This window comes from Sabethes cyaneus, chromosome 3 (assembly GCF_943734655.1).
Source record: "Sabethes cyaneus chromosome 3, idSabCyanKW18_F2, whole genome shotgun sequence".
Lineage (NCBI taxonomy): Eukaryota > Metazoa > Arthropoda > Insecta > Diptera > Culicidae > Sabethes > Sabethes cyaneus.
Genome location: NC_071355.1, coordinates 97,243,422 through 97,260,648, shown reverse-complemented (window position 1 = coordinate 97,260,648; position 17,227 = coordinate 97,243,422). Strand labels below are relative to the sequence as shown.

Below are 17,227 nucleotides of genomic sequence, written 5' to 3'. Positions count from 1 at the left end.
AAAGCAGACGGATTGGAACGCCATGAACTTCATCTCATTCAACACAGGCGTCAATAAAAAAATCCAAAGCAAAGTGCTAGATCTGGATACATCTAGTTCCGAGGTACAGATCTTACCTATTACCCCGAAAATTATGCTAAGTCCAGCGAGGATGTTGTGGAGATGTCATGTAGTTTTTGCATTCGTTGATCTACGTTTACTCTACTCCTATAGATAGTAGAGTAAACATACTTCTCCAGTCCCCATTTCCCTGCCAAGCTCATCACGACTGGTGACACTTTTTCCCCCATATCGAAGAGTGTCTGACATGTAGAACAAAAGATGTTTTCGTTATTTTTGCATTTCTTTTCGGTGCTTGTGTACTAGTAACATGTCGCAAGACTGGTTGCAGGATAAAATGGTAAAAGTCTTCAAATTTTTATCACCAACCAGTACATTTAACGTCCCTGGCGAGCTGTGCTATCTCTTCACCGTGGGTCCTATTCTCACAGTCACCTCACTCACCTCAATTCTCTCACGCGCCCAATTCTGACAGTCACCCTCACCTCACCTTACAGCCCCCATTTGATATGTACGGTCACCCAGGTGAGCGGAGTCACCTAGGTGACTCTCAGAATCGCAAATTGTGCTCTCAGCTAAAAAAATTAGGTGAGGTGACGGTGAGAATAGGGCCCCCGCTTCTCTACCGGACACATGGACGCAAGTATAGGGTCCTATTTTGTAAGTCACGTCGAACAACTCGACTCGACTCAATCACTGTGGAGTGTCGAATGCGAAGAGAACGGGCAGCATAACAGCTCAAGGAACCACCAAAATAAAATAAGCTCACTCGTCATTTGCTGATGGTTGAGTCACTAACTTTTTGGCGGTCGACTCAGTCAGGTTACGCGAAAAAATCGTGTCGCATCCGCATGTGAGCAATTCCAGCTCAGCTAGCAAAACGATTTGACTCGACTATTTTTGATTGAAATGAAAATTTCCTAACGTGTTGGATACCACGCAAGAACTCATTTTCCACTAAACATGGTCAAGAGTAACTTTTCAAAAGGACGTGTTTAAAAAAAAGATTACTTTTTTCAAAACATCATATCTGGAAAGCTAATTATTTGATCAATAAGGCGTCAAAGGAAAAGTTGTAGGAAATTAAGTGTATTTTTAGAAAAATATTACACTGAAAGTAAAAACTTTTCAAAATCATGATAAAATTTATAAAATGTCAATTATCTTAAAACCATCCCCTCCGATTTGCATAATTTTCAAGATATCTTAAATTATGTCCCAAAATCTGGTGAAGAGCTATCGATGGACACGACTTCGGATTTTTTTTAAATTTTTGAAATTTGAAGTTTTTTAAAAAAAATCCAAATTTTCCAGTTTTTGGTAAAACTCAAACAAAATCAATTTCTACGCATCATTTTGAACAAATTATGTCAAATGGACTTTTTCTTAGGCCCAGCCGGTCTCAAGTTAATGCAAAGTTAATATCTAAAACGAAAAAACCATGATAAAAATCATAAAATTTCAATTATCTCAAAATCTTCCTTCAAAATCCTCCGATTTGCCTAACTTTTTTTTTAAAGATAGCTTAAATTATGCTGGGGTCAGTCCCGGTGTAGTGGTTAGCATTCACGCCTCCCACGCCGAGGACCCGGGTACAAATCCCAACCCCGCAGAAGTCATGAATGACCCAAAACTAGTTAAAGTGACTATAATCTAAACAAACAAACAAACAACCTGGTGAAGAGCAATCGATGGGCACTCTTTCGGATTTTTTTAAACAAAAATTATGAAGTCAGATAAATTTTTCAAAAATATCCTGATTTTATTTTTTTTTTGTAACACTTAAACAAAATCAAATTCAACGCATAATTTTGAACAAATTTACACATATAAACTTTTTTCTTAAGCCCAGCCGTTCTCAAGTTATTGCAAATTTAAAATTTACCCACAGAATAAAGTGCCGATTATTTAAGAAACACTTATAGCCGAAGCAGCGCAAGCATCGTTAGTGCGATCGAGAAAGATAGCATTTTGAAAATCTTAAATAATTCTTAAATAACGCTACAACATAGTTTTTCGAATACATCATTGTGTGTAAAACCCGTACCTGATAACATATGTCACTACAGTTGAGTATTCAAAACCATCTAATAAAAGCGCACTTTCATTGAAAATTTTGCTTCGTCTTTTTTCCCTCTCTAATGCGCTGGCTTGGCCTTAAATGGTGTATAACTTCGTAAGAGAAGATGTTTCTAAGCACTCCATTCAGACTGACTTCTTAATATCCTAACTACTGTATCTAACACCTAAGTCCTAAACTGCCTATACCTATTTAACCCTGAACTGACCCTAGATAAAGCTATGTCTAACCCTTCCGTTTCACCCATTCTAGCCGTTGCAACCCAATCATCAAGTCCGTAACCGGTTTATCAACAGTGTGTATTCTCCGCACGATGTTGACATCGACATCGGGAAGTGAAACATCACATGCGCTGGAGTTTGCTCGGCTACAAACGGGTAACTCGCTCACACATATGTGAGTAATTTTTGGAACACCCTTGGCCTGACAGAATTAGTATCTTCGCATGCTTTCTACCGATACAAAACAAGATGTTTTGGATCAGCCTTAGGGTCCATCCGCCGTGCTCGACCTTGGCCCATTCTAGTTGCCACCTATATATATATAGAGCCTGCCTTACTCTATCCCGAATGCCTCTGACATTTCTCTACCTACAGCAATCGCTATTCTCGCTTAGGAGTATACATATAAGTAGCAAACCTGCAATCTAGAATGACACCTATCTAACGATTTGATATCCGCATGCTGCCAACAACGCCATCAGTCTGAACACTGACATGGCAACGATGGCCATCAGACACTTCTTACTGCTGCTAGCTCCATAGCTATTCGACATAACTTTGGACAGTGCAGTAAACGTCGTTGACACCTTCCCACAAACACAATCGATGTGGCTGTTGAAGTTCAGCGTATCGCCAGCCATGACACCCAAGTATTTCAAATCAAGACAATTCTTTGTCCTTCAACCGTAATTTTCGCTTCTAGTGCTGCCTTGCAATTGCTAATCATTACACCATCTTACATCTGACGCCAGCATTTCCAATTCTTCTAGCAACTCGCCTACCACTGTTAGGACAATAACGAAGCTAATGATCTCGACCCCAGTGGGCAGCTTGAACACCAGCATCTCATCCTACATGGCGAAAACTGAGCCCTGTGGAACACCTGCGATCACTTTGTACTTCTTCGCACCATCAGCCATGTCGCAAACTAGCATCCGATTTTCGAAGTAGCTTTAAAACATCGTACATAGTCGGTCTGGTACCCTCATCTCGTGGAGTGCTAGGTCAATCACTCCCCAACTAGCGCTGTTAAGGTGTTTTTGAAATCAATCAACGGCACAATATATGTCTCCCGCCTCTTTTGAATCATTGGCTTGTCGGTCCTCACAATGACGAATATGATGGTATCGATGGTGGACAGTGGACTTCCCTTTGCGGAATCCAAACTGCATCTTTGCCAGTCCGGTATCGCTTTCTATTAGGTGCTTCAGCCTGTCTACGATTATCGTCTCTATCATCTTTACTAACGTATCGAGCAAGTAGATAAGTCTGTTTGAAGAGAGATCTCTGGGCGGTTCTCCCGGTTTTAATCGTACCAATCTTTGAATTTTACATACGTCTGGATCCGGATATTCACATGCCTCTAAACAGTTCTGAAGTGTCTCTCTAAACATATCAGGATGTGCCTTCAGTGCCTCGTTAGGTATCGCGCACACTTTCTTTGTTTTTAGACCCTCCCCCCCCCCCCATGCAACCACTATGAGCTCTTCCTTCATGACTGGAGTGGGGATATCAGTCGGTTTGATCGAGGTTGGAGGCCACGTCACTGGATCGTACTACAGGAATAACCTTTCCACGATGACTTAGTCTCTATGGGAAGGTTTCCTGCGAAGTCAATGTATCGGTTATCTTTTTCGTCACCACGTGGTCATTAGGTAGGCATAAATCTCTAATACTTTCTCCAATCATCAACGAGCTCCTCGATTGCTATAACACGGCTATTATTTAATAAAATACTAAAATTCTTAAGGAAAATGGAAGCTACTTGCACCCATACTTCCTCGTCCTGTATTTTCTCCATCGTCCCTCGATGTTAGCATGCATGATGACTGAAGCACCACCGTCTATCTAAAATAATTTCAATCGAGCCCATTCCACTGACATCTAGTGTTTTGACCAGCACCGATCTTAGACAAGGACAATGCAAATGCGACTGCTCTGTCCCTTTCTAGTGTTTTAAATGACGATGTAGATTCTGAAAACCGAAGGCTACTTCGAGGAGGTTTTCAAGATATAATACGCAGTAATACCATTGAATGTCCCTCAGGAAGCGCTACAAATGATTGAATAGGTACTGTTTCCGTAACAAACTAAGCGGATTTGCCAAATATTCTCGCAAAAATTCTTCAATGTGTATGTTAAGGAAAAGCTATTATCGAGGCATTACTCTCCTCAATTCTGCATACAAAATTCTCCCCCTCATCCTGTTTCTCAGGCCCTGTCCTGACCCTGATGCCTGCTGCAGGAAACCTTTGGTGGCGAATACCAATGCAGTTTTCGAGACGGACGCTCTACGATGGACAAAAGGTTCACCTTGCGACAGATCCTCGATAAATTCCGGGAATTCAACTTGCAGACTCGCCATTTGTTTATAGACTTCAAGGTGACGTACGATTCAGTTAAACGATCATTTCGCTGTGGCAGTTAATGATTGAACATGGTTTTCCAACAAAACTGATTAGATACGTGCTACCCTTGATGGTTCAAAATTAACGTTGGACTTGTTTGTGACGTTAGATGGTTTGAAGCAAGGTGACGGACTATCGAATTTGCTGTTCAACATTGCATTTGAAGGTGCTATTCGAAGGGCAAGCATGCAGAGAAGCGGTACCATCATGAAATGTCATATGCTTCTAGGGTTCGCGGACGACATCGATGTCATCGGTATTAACAGTAGAAGTGTACACGCATCTTAAGGAGGAAGCCGCGAGGATTCGGCTTAGCATAAATTCTACCAAAACAAAGTATAAGGTGGCTGGTAGAGAGCGCGGTAGCCCTTTGGGTGTTGGAATTGCGGTGGTGATAGATCAAGATACTTTTGAAGTGGTCGACGAATTTGTTTAACTTAGTACGTTAGTGACATGTGACAACGATGTGAGTCGTGAAGTAGAAAGGCGGATAGCGACTGCCAATATGGCCTTCTACGGATTACGTAGCTAGCTGAGGTCCCGTAGCCTACAACTACGTACAAAACTCGCGCTCTATGGAATTCTACGGCCACGAACCGTTGACGTTGAAAGAGAGTGATTGACGAGCTCTTAGCGTTTTTAAGCGTAAGATCCTGTGATCAATTCTTGAAGGCATATTAGACGATGGAGTGTGGTGCAGACACATGAATCATGAAATATACCAAGTATATAAAGATGCGGTTATTGTGAAGCGATTAAAACACGGCAAGCTACAATGGGCTGGCCACGTAGCAAGGATGTCGGATGAGATACCAGCGAAAATAATATTTAGGAGAGAACCCGACAGAGGCCGACGCCTTCGAGGCAGACCCCGTACACGTTGGATGAGCGCTGTTGACGTGGATGCTGGAGCAGCGAGTGTCGGGGTGACTGAAGAGCTTGTCTAGCACGTAAGCTATTGATTTACTTGACAAAATAAACGATATTTGCCCCCGCGACGATTCTGGTGACGGTTTCGTCCGCGACGGTTATAATGCATTTTGCCTACGACTTCCACCCAGCAAACATTTTCATGCGTATATTAAAGCAACAAATATGATATATGTACCGATATATATCTAGAAAAATCGCATTCGATGCACGAAACCAGCATATGCGTACTGTTTTGGAGGCGATATACGTCCTGTAAATTATATGAAAACCATTCACATTCATAAGTATTTGTATACGATGAAATCCGACTCAACATGATTAGTTCCATAATGCTATACAATTCTGTGACTAAAATCGTATGTGAATCAGTTACTATCATTTTGTACGAATAATTGTAAACTAGGGCGCGCTTTATTAAGCTTTATGTACGATTTCGAGTTTGTTCAGCGATATTTAAGATAATTTTCACACATTATTATACGATGTGTGGTTTGCTGGGCAGGCTTCATCATGTTCGAAACATGCACTGATGAAATGCGTATTTGTCTGAATAATAAACTACCTACTCGAATTTAACGGTAAAGCGTTTTTCCTTTCTTTATATTCAACTGATTATATTACAATGGTATTTGTTTATTATTCTAATATACACACACTAGTATGTGGTATATCGATTATATCTACACCTTATTTAATCTACTCCCTATTTTAGGTTAGGAAACTTTTCTTTAGTCGAACAAAATAAATGCGATTTAAGCATTTTTACTTAAAGTTTAAACGTGAAAACCAAATCTATTCTTGTTTTTCATACGTTATTATTTTCCATGCAAAAATCGACCAAAAAAAGACGACAGAAATTATTTTTTGCCGATTTTCGGAAATTCCATTGTTTGAATTTTCATTTCTGTTGCGTTTTTTGCAAATTTGTCTACTTTCTAAATATATCTACCAAAAATTTTCGGAAGGGTGGATAAAATCACTAAATCACTGTATAACAAAGAAATCGCTGCCAGCGCAATTAAATCTTTTGTAACACTTAACTGTTCAATAACAAGATTCATTCTGCATTAATACTAAAATATGAACAACACTAATAAAAATAGTAACCACACTACACTGAAAACAGTAACAGTTAAAATAAGAAAACATAATAGTAACTTTTAATAACGTTTATTATAACATAGAAACAAAAGGAACACAAACTTTTTAATACACTTAAGCATCTCCTGGTTTAGCGTACATTACCCTCAAATGCCCAATGTAGTTTTTAAGCAATATGTGGAAAAAACACTTTAGTTTAGAAAAATGTTTGAATAACACAATATTATTTTAACGTTCAAGCGTTAAAACAGAGTTGGCCACTAGACTCACACAAATGTCACGAATCTTTTTGCTGTGTATATGGTTCTGACAGTCTACTTCAAGTACGAGGAGTACGTTATCGAACGATTTTCGTACTGTACTGGCTAAATGTGAGGCACAGGCCTAGTTTTATACTTTCCGGTTGTTTTTCTGTAACTTGTATCATGTTTTATGTTTACTTCATTTGCGCTTCAGGAGAGCAATGAAAAAGTTATTATTTTTGGTTCATTTACATATCTAATCCCACTGCTAGGCAGCATTTTTAAATTTTAAGAAAATTATGAAGTGAACAAGCAAGCAACCAAAAGTCCGAATTAATTTTGATTTAATCAACCTAAATTTTGTCCCATTTTTTTAGTTCGCATTTGAAAAACAAAATACTTTATTTCCACTCTGAAGTTGCTAATAACGCTGATGCTAATCTTAATGATACTTATTGAGAATTAAGTACTGTTTGTCTGCGTAGTATTTAGTTTTCTAGCAAAAATGCCATGAAAGTTATTTTCAATTAAATATAAACTTTCCAGTTCGTGCGATAGGCAAAACCCGAACTTCAGATTGCTTGGGATACATAATTATGCTGATATTTCGTTTTCATATTAAAGCTGGTGTTTATGACTAAGCTGCGAAAAATTCCTAAGAAGTAATATCAATGCTAATACGCGAAAATTGAAGTTTTTTTGTTCACATTTTGCTTAACCTTAAGTAAACCACTTCTACTTCGTCCACAGCAAATGTTGTTGTCTCCAAAATTGCACAAACTTGTTTTTATGTAGTTTAAGGACATAATTCCCATTCAAGTCTCATCCGTTTATATACTTGAATACATCGTCTGCACATTCGTTAATTGACATCAACAGTAAAACTGCCAATCTTTAAGGGCCAAACAGATTTAAAGGGACATAGTACTTTTTACACCATATTTTTTGCCTTATTTTAAATATTTTTTTCTCAATAACGCGAAAAGCGAATCGATTCAGGTTTTTTGCATTCTAAACATTGCATTTTATACTAATATTTACAATTTTGTTTGCATATGTGAACCTCTTCCCCTCTCCCCAACGGCTCCTTGAATATGATCATTCGAAAAAAACATGATTTACGGTACCATGGATTGGCGCTGGGGGGCTTATCCGAATTGAAAAATTCCAAAACGACATGAAAGTATATTAAATTATCTCGTGTTTGATCCATCCTCTTTTTTAAATTCGAACGCATAACAGAATGGCGGACATTCAAACATAAAAGTAAGGTTTTTAGTCGAAAAAATTGACTTTAAACATTTATAAAAAATATAAAAATTGTAATATCAAGAAAAGGATGGGTCAAACACTAGATAATTTTGTTGGCTTTGAAACAGAAAAAGAATCATGAGAATTGCTTGAGCCGTTCTTGAGATATTTATGGTACCGACTTTCAAAACCTGGTTTCGAGAAAAACGACGTTGAAGTTTTTATTCGCTGTGTAATCGCTCCAGACACGCGCGGTACAAATATCTGTAACTTTGTCAATTTTTGGAATTCATCGAAATAACTTGAAACACATATGGTCAAAATGTTAATCTTTCGAAATAATCAATAAAAAAAATTTCGATTTTTTTGAATTAAAAAAGTACTATGCCCCCTTAATATTTGTGCTTTATCGACAATTTTGCTACGGATCCTGTAAAAATAACACTGACAAATATGCCAACAAAAAATTCTATTTGACCCTTAAGTAGGTAGCACCAACTAAATATCTCGATGAGATTAAATTTTCACATAAATGTCTGAGAGAAAAACTTACGATATTAAATTCGTATATTCGCTGCAATCAATACAGCAAAACGTTAGATACATACGCCTTTTTCGCATGCGATTGCATATAGCTAAGTTAAAATCACTAGTTTTCGCATCAAGAGGAAGATACGATTCTACTGGATTCAACATACAGAACAATAATCACTTTAAAGTTTACTTTTGTCTCCAGTTTCACTGGTAGCAACCATGGGTTTATCGATACCCATTGCATAGCGGAATTTTCGTCGTCCGTCGAGATAGTACATGGCTTCGTGATAGGTTTTAGGCATTATGCTTGGTAACCTCTCTGCCACCGAATAGGTATAGTAAAACGAATTTGTTGTTGTTTGTTGGCCCGTGACAGCATCGTAAACGTCAGCAAGTACGACAATCTCCATATAATGAAGATCTGTATAGATAACGTGGGCTTGCATATTCAGCATGGATGAAACGTCTACTGGATGGTGAAAGCTGATATCAGAAATGTGTTCCAGCTTAGGCCGCCGCTTGGCAAAATTGTATGCCAAAGCCCAGCTGAGTTCTAGTGCATTACGCATCAAGAAACCACCAAACACTTTGTTGTGGGCATTGCGGTCTTCCGGATGAGAAAATATAATATTGGACATTGTAGCATCCTCCATCCAAATGTACCCCGGTGGCAGAATTCGCTTGTTGAATGCACGACTCTTGGTGTCGATGGATTTTACAAACAAGTCGTGAACAATGCCTTGCTCAAAATCATTCGGTTCCGTTTTAAGCAGATCTTCTTTTTGAAGCTGTATACGCCTATGCTTGCGAGCTAAAATGAAACATACTCTTATATATTACCATGACTTGTGAGACTCGTGGGAGATCTTACATTCTCCTCCAGTAAGAATAGCTTTTTCCTCATCATTTGCCGGAGCTAAAGGATTTATCAGGGCTGCTTTAGTGTTAGTTGCATCTCTAGCTGCCATCAAAAATAAGGCTCGTGTGAGCTTTTGCCATTTTCCATGTAATTTTTGCTCCATCCACACAACAATTTCAACGGATGTTTTTCCGACCCAACTTACATGACCTGATAATCGGATATCAGCATCGTGCGACGGTACCAAGTCAGTGAAATCAATTTTATCTACTAAAATTGTTACAAATGTATAAGGAAGAGCGACACCTTCTGGTAGATCGGGCAGTAGCACGTGCTTATGGACAACCCACACTGCAGTTTAAAATAACACTATTGATTTTCGTTACAATGGAAGCAACAGACAATATACCTGCAAACATATCCATATCTTCCATTAAGCGACCTAATCTAACATTTCCCATAAATCCGACATATTTGTCCTTGAGAATTTTATCAGTCGTCAATGGAATAATCGCTGAAGTAAACGAATCCTGCATAGAACGTACTGGTAATTTATCTATTGATACCGGTGCATATTGGGTTAGGTGCTCTCGAGTGCTGACAAACGGTGTGTATCCCACTTCAATTCCTAGTTTTTGAATAATAACTTGCTTCACTGAAATCAACATAAAAATTAGGATACTGTGGTAATACTTATCCTGCAGATAAGTTTAAATATAAGTAAACTCAGCAGTTCATCGCTACATTTTTCGTTTAAAAATATTTAGTACACCTAATGAAAACATAACAACAGCAGCATGCTGTTTCGAAATGAACTTTGAACCATGAGTCAATACTTTTGCTTCGTTTCGTACTGATGTCAGCAATCATGATATCATGCTGTAATAAATACCTTCATTCATTGTTCCAGCGGTACATTCCAAATCTCCATTGTGCTTTAGATAGCTTATGCTGGACATTTCGCAGCTGCTAGAAGTGCAACAAATATTGGTTCACGTGAAACGGGACAAATCACAATAACGCACCTTTGACCAAGTGATGTAAGCCGACTAATACCTGTTTTAGCACTTATATTGACAATGCGATTTCGGCTAGCAGCCGATAAGCTATCGCGAACTAACAGCTGGACGGCCCGTGTGCCTAGAGCAAATCCTTGACTACGTAACGAAAACATTTCATGCAGCTTACAATATTTAACTAACAACACAGTTGAAAACTCAAAAAGCACAACTATACAACGCAATTATTAGAAGATTAGCCAAAATTTGCAACTGGAACAAATTGTGTCACTTCCACCTCCACGATACACGACTCAACGTTCCCAAAGCTGTGAAGTTTAAACACGCTTTGTTTACAATTTTATAACTGAGGCGATGTTGTATCGATTCATCGTCTCGTTTAAAATTCATCATGATTCATGGATACGATATTGCGATGTTTTAGTATTCCTGTACAGGGCTGCCAGATATACAGCTTATCTCGATTATCCAGATTATCCAGTTTTTTACGAGCCATAATGGCGGACGTGTTCGTAATATTTGAACAGCATTCTTGAAATTTCCTTAATACATCGCACGTTTTCTTTCCGCGCGTTCACCGTAAAACTAAAGGAATGTACGGAAAGAAAACGTGCGATGTATTAGGGAAATGTCAAAAATGCTGTTAAAATATTACGAACCCGTCCGCCATTATGGCTCGTAAAAAGCTGGATACCGTGAACACTCGGAAATAAAACCTGCGAAGTACCGTGGACCCCCGTTCGTTTGACCATTTTTAATCTGAACACTCTTTAATTTGAACCCCGCTGGTTTGCACGACATGCAAATTAAAAATGGTTCAAATGTCATTCTCAACATGACATCATTTGTTTATGCAGACAATGCACATAAACACGATTTGTTTGTACCGACCTAGCGTGTTTAATCGGTTTCACATTTCGTTTTCCTAACGATTACGATAGAAATCCGATCGGAAAATGCAATATTCGCACTTGCAACTGCCAACTAAAACAAACCACCAAAACAATAACAAAGAGCAGGGCGGCCAATTCACACAGGTTTCAGCATATTTCGGGTTACCAGTTGTTCAAATTAAAAAGTAACCCCGTTAGTTTGCATGAGGAATCGTTCAAACGAACGGGGGTCCACTGTATTCGCTATGACGGCGTTGCTGATATTGTTCAGGGTTTTGCGTGAGAAAAAAAGAAAGGGAAGTATTTTTGCTTTTGTCATCACGCACACGTTGACAGTTCGGCATGAGATTTTCTGTAAGTGCGAGCAGCTTACGAAATCTTTTTCAATGCCGTCATCGCGAATTCGGGAAATGTCAAAAATGCTGTTCAAATATTACGAACTCGTCCGCCATTATGGCTCGTAAAAAGCTGGATTCTGCTTCACGCAAACTCGAAACTAATGTAGGTGTCTCCACTGCGCACCGTCATCGCGAATTGCTTAAAGCGGGGTTGAAACTGTGAAAAAACCTAGAGCGAACCCGATGTCTAAAAAGTTCAACCCAGAGCGAAATTAATTTCAACCTGAGTGAAAAAACAAACGTTTTGACAGTCGTTCGATTGGAACTAGGACGAACCTAGGTTAGATCTAAGCAAAAACGAAAACGTTATTAGATATTAGTCAAGGGGTCGGACACTCAGCACATTATGCCGCGGCACTCGAGAGATATCAAGCGGCACACCTCTAAAGCCTTATAAAAATAACATTTATAGGGCTTTACACACCTCCGGTTCAATTCTGCATATGAAATGGGAGCACTGCCAGTTGTCAAAATCATCTCGCGCGGTTGCCAGATCTATCAGATTATAACGAATTTAACAAATCTTGCAGTTCGGCACTTTCGGTGCAGCATCGGGCACAGTTCGGCTCGTTTCAAGTCGCCTAACATAAAAACGGCTGTGCCAAGTGACCGACCCCTTGATATTAGTCCTCATGCAACGCTTCAAAAGGTCAATTTTTTTTCTTAATTTTTCTACGCGTTCGAACTTATTGATTGTCAAAACGTTCTTTCACACACACGTGTTTTTATACTTATTTTTGTTATTTTTGCTTCATTGATTACTTGCATACTGTCTCCAAGTTTTTACATTTTGCATTTTACAAAAAACTTGCAATACCTTGAACAAAAACGAATAAATTGTGTTTCTGTTTTTTCTGGTTTTTTGTACAGTGTTGCAAACAGGGTTGCTTAGCAGCTATCAAACTTTTATTTTTTTCTATAAGTTTGAAGTTTCTTGACAGCTTTTTTCGCTCGCTTTTTTGCTCCCAACTTTCTTCGCTTTCATTCCGGAACATCTGTCACTGTCATTGTATTTTTTCCATTTATTGCAGATGGATGTGGTTTTCAAATTACACGAAAATGTTTTATTCTAATATTCCCTTTAATAAAAATAATTAAATGTTTTTAAAATAACTTCATTTGAAAGCAGCTAATTAGTAACATAAAAGCGATAACAATATGCTGCCGGCTACTGGCTTATTTCGGTCGATCAACTGTCCGTTCTTCGAAAAGGATTTGTGTACAAGGGCTTATTGCCACTTCAAACATATAAAATCAGGTATTTTTCATGTTAAAACTTGTGTTTTGTTAATTATGCATTGATTCGACGGTACCAATATTCTCAGAAGTTCCAGCGGCGGCGACCTACAGCGCGACACCAAAAAGTATACTCAATCGGACCAGCAATGAACGACCGGATATAACTGGGTCAGATGTACCAGCGAAAAAGAAACCAAAATTGGAGTATATTCCCATGCCAACAGTAATTGCGCCTAAGTATGTACCTAGTGTGAAGGCCGTACCCCCTATCACTGAGGAACTTACCAGAAATGAATCAGCAGTAGAGATTCCAGCAATTAAAAAATTAGATTCCAGTATTAAGGCTGATAACACAGAACCAACTTGTGAAATCCAGCCAGCTGATGGAGAGCACAACAAAAGTAATGTAGAACACAATGAAGCTAATAAGGAACACAATGAAGATGGACGATCCCGCAACGGATATAATAAAATTGAGATTATTGCTAAAGATAACGATATTAACCCTACTGAGCTTTCGGCAGCTACCACAATATCTTCCGAAAAAGAAAGTACAGAAAGTTCTGTTGCAGCTACTGTGGAAAAGGACAAGCCAATTGAACGAAGCTCATCACGTAAATCTAGTAGTAGCCATACTAGCAGTAGTTCACATAAAAAGAGCAGCAGAGAAGATAAACATCATCGACGACACGAAAGCAGCTCTAAAACTGAGAAAAAGACAAGTTCAAGCAGGTCTCATACAAGTGACCGAAAACACTCTTCATCATCACGGAATGAAGAAAGAGTCAGTAATTCAAAAACAGAGATAAAAGATAAACATCGCGAGAAAACACATGAGAAATCCAAATCTAGAGAAAAATGTAGAGAAAGTGACAGAAGGTCATCCAGGGATACGAATAGTAGTAGTAAATCAGATCAAAATCGCCATCGGTCATCACATAGTTCTACTAAATCGAGAACGAAAAGTTGCAGTATTAGCAAACACACTGACAAATCATCCAAATCCACAAAAACAGAAACAAAAGAACGTAAACCCTCATCCACTTCACTACAATCATCTTCATCGAAGTCAAAACTTGCGCTTGCCGATAAAATTTATTTGGAGCTGCTTGATAATCCTCCCAGTGATATTGACGGCGAAAGCGATGAAGATGAAGTTATGAAGCAGTGCAAAATGATTTTCGAAGAATATGATTCAACGTCTAGCAAAATTTCGGACCACGAGAAACCAAAAACGGTTCAAAGCCAAAAACCGGAATTGATTGACATGTTTGCTGAAAAATATTATGATGAAAATCGAAAAAAACGTGTTGCGCACGAAAATGTTTCAAACGTAAAATCTAGCTCATCGATCCCCGTTACAAAGAAGCCCAATCATGTTCAAAACGCTATGAGGGTAAGCTCTAATATTGTTGAATTTAACCGAGCAGGTCTTACTACAATATATGTATTTGTAAATTTTAGTCGGTCTATCATCGTCAGGAAATAGTTCGCAAGCAACAAGAAGAACTGGCTGCAAAAATACGTTTGGAGGAAGAAGCAAAAGCACGCATTGAGGAAGAAACTCGAAAAGCAATAAGCAAACCCGTCACCCCACGATTAAGTAATGGATCGCCTCGATCGCCAGTTGTAAGTCCAACTTCTGTAAATACTCTTGTAGCAGAAAAATCGCCAGTTTCTCCAATAAACACCACAAGCTTTTACAACAAGTCTCCAGATGCGATTGCGATCTCAATGACTCCTAAAAGTATGCGTCGAATACGGTTGCACAATTATTAGATTTAAAGAAAAAACTATATTTTCAGGCCGTTTTGCACCCGCTGTCAATGTACTTGCTCTTCAAAAAGCGAAAGAGAAAATAGAAGAGCTAAAAAAGCTGAAAGGAATCAGCACTCCAGCGCAAACTGCTCCCAAAGGATTAGGAAGAAAGGCTCATGTAGGATCCGTTCTACCGGAAAGTGCATCGTCAAGCTCGTCTTCTGCGGTACCAAGTCCGTCAAAACCAGCCCCACCAGTGCTAGAACCGGAATCGACTAAAATTTCTTACAACATTCGAATGCAGTTTTATAACCTAATGGTTCAACATTGCGTTTCTATCTATTCGAGTCTTGAAGATGCGTGGGACCGCGCACAAACCGAAGAGCTAAGCGTATTAAAAAAATGTAATACTCCAATGATCTACAAAAAGAGCGCCTTGTTGACGGTAAATAAGTTACGAAAAGAAGCTGGGGAATTAGGAAACAAAGTTGCCGATAGGTATGAGCCAGTAGTTTGATTGCTTCATTTACATTGTTATAAAAACATATTTTATAGGAATAAAACAGTGTCGCACGATGTTATCCTGGCTGGAAAAATGGGACAAAATATTTCTTGGAGTGTAAACAAAAAAATGTAAGTAGTTAATTAGCTCTTTCATTGTTTATATTCTAACAGTAACCTTTTACAATATAACAGTAAAACCGAAGTAAAATCTGCTTATACCATTGACAATGCTCCTTCAACGGTTGCATATAAAATGATATACGAATGTATTATGACTGAGGAACAGCTACAATCAAACGGATTTCCACGGGCAACGGAAATCACAGGGCAGGCAAAAATATTCACATCCAAACCCCGCCGGCCTCCAAACGAAGATGAACGATACTGCTCCCGGTGCTCAAAGGTGTACAACCTTGAAAGTTATGATGAACCTGCTGTGGATTCCTGCAATTATCACAATAAAAGCACCTGTTATCGGCGTGGATTTGCAGACAACTTGCACAGTTGCTGTCAACAGCCGTCCGGTTCAGCCGGTTGTATGTATGCCAACTATCATGTCACTAGCTACATGGATTATGACAATCTCACCGGGTTCGTTAAGACAATGGATCCACCGGAGGGATACGTACCCTCAAAGAAAGACGTGTATGCACTGGATTGTGAGATGTGCTACACAACGGCTGGATTGGAACTGACTCGCGTGACCGTGGTTGACATTAATGAAAAAACGGTATACGACACCTTAGTGAAGCCATCGAATAGGGTCATAGACTATAACACAAGGTAAGTTGTTTTATCGTTTCTTTATTTGCAATGCATTGACGGAATGAACCTGCGAACAACGAAATGTATTTCACTTATGTCTGAAATAGTACGAAATTGCAAGGGAGGCTATTAATTTATTACTAGTATAAAATCAAACGCGTTCGAAATGCTAAATGAGTTTTCTCGTATATTTTTCTAGGTTTTCAGGTATCACAGAGCAGATGCTTATTGACATCACCACCAATCTATACAACGTGCAAGCTGTTCTACTATCGATGTTCAACTCTGAAACGATCCTCATAGGGCACAGTTTGGAAAGCGACTTCAAGGCATTGAAGCTCATCCACGATACCGTGGTTGACACGTCCATTCTTTATCCGCACAAAATGGGACCGCCGAAGAAGCGTGCGTTGAAAACACTGTGCATCGAGAACTTGAAGAAAATAATTCAGGAAAATGGTAACAACTATTATGATGCAATTGAGAAATTCATTTCTGATTTTTTTCTTTATTTTTTGTTCTTCTCTAGATGCCGGTCATGATAGCGCAGAGGATTCGGTGGTGTGCATACAACTAATTAAGCATTACTTGAGTAATCGTATTCTATGATTATGGATACAACTGGACAGCATCTGGATCAATCAGTTTTAGTAATACTATATTATACTTATCATTATTATCGGCATCTATTTATTATTTTCATAGTTATCTGGGGTTTTCACTAATACGTGGAAAGTTATTTCCAGACTAACCATACCATTCACGGCGATAGTACCATTATTGCAAAAAACCAAATGGCAGAGAACTTGTTAGGCAAAGTAGGACGTTCTACTACAAATATTTATCGAATAAAACAAAGGTTCGAAGTCTACTTACTACTAATTTTTATATCTAATTATTTGTACTTGAAATATCCTGCTGTATCCGCGAAGCTCACGCTAACTTGTGTGATATCTTTTTGG

At 38.7% G+C, this 17,227-nt stretch overlaps 2 protein-coding genes across 4 annotated transcripts; one reads left to right on the top strand and one right to left on the bottom strand.

The window, feature by feature from the left end:
- Positions 1 to 6,841: 6,841 nt before the first annotated feature.
- Positions 6,842 to 10,989, bottom strand: LOC128742078 (acyl-coenzyme A thioesterase 9, mitochondrial-like). 2 transcript variants are annotated; one of them, XM_053838289.1, is made up of 5 exons: positions 10,715 to 10,989; positions 10,582 to 10,658; positions 10,099 to 10,344; positions 9,702 to 10,040; positions 6,842 to 9,641 (listed from the first exon to the last, which is right to left on the bottom strand). In XM_053838289.1, the coding sequence occupies exons 1-5, from the start codon at positions 10,861 to 10,863 to the stop codon at positions 9,010 to 9,012; spliced, it is 1,443 nt and encodes a 480-aa protein (XP_053694264.1). In that variant the 5' UTR covers positions 10,864 to 10,989; the 3' UTR covers positions 6,842 to 9,009. The 2 variants fall into 2 exon arrangements, with proteins under 2 accessions (XP_053694264.1, XP_053694265.1); XM_053838290.1 differs by having other exon boundaries at positions 6,843 to 9,641; positions 10,582 to 10,655.
- Positions 10,990 to 13,032: 2,043 nt separating this feature from the next.
- Positions 13,033 to 17,074, top strand: LOC128742077 (RNA exonuclease 1 homolog). Of its 2 annotated transcripts, none has more exons than XM_053838288.1 (8): positions 13,033 to 13,257; positions 13,328 to 14,634; positions 14,703 to 14,985; positions 15,044 to 15,494; positions 15,552 to 15,629; positions 15,693 to 16,283; positions 16,465 to 16,724; positions 16,795 to 17,074. In XM_053838288.1, exons 1-8 carry the CDS (start codon positions 13,158 to 13,160, stop codon positions 16,872 to 16,874), a joined length of 3,150 nt encoding a protein of 1,049 aa, XP_053694263.1. In that variant the 5' UTR covers positions 13,033 to 13,157; the 3' UTR covers positions 16,875 to 17,074. The 2 variants fall into 2 exon arrangements, with proteins under 2 accessions (XP_053694263.1, XP_053694262.1); XM_053838287.1 differs by having other exon boundaries at positions 13,325 to 14,634.
- Positions 17,075 to 17,227: the final 153 nt, after the last annotated feature.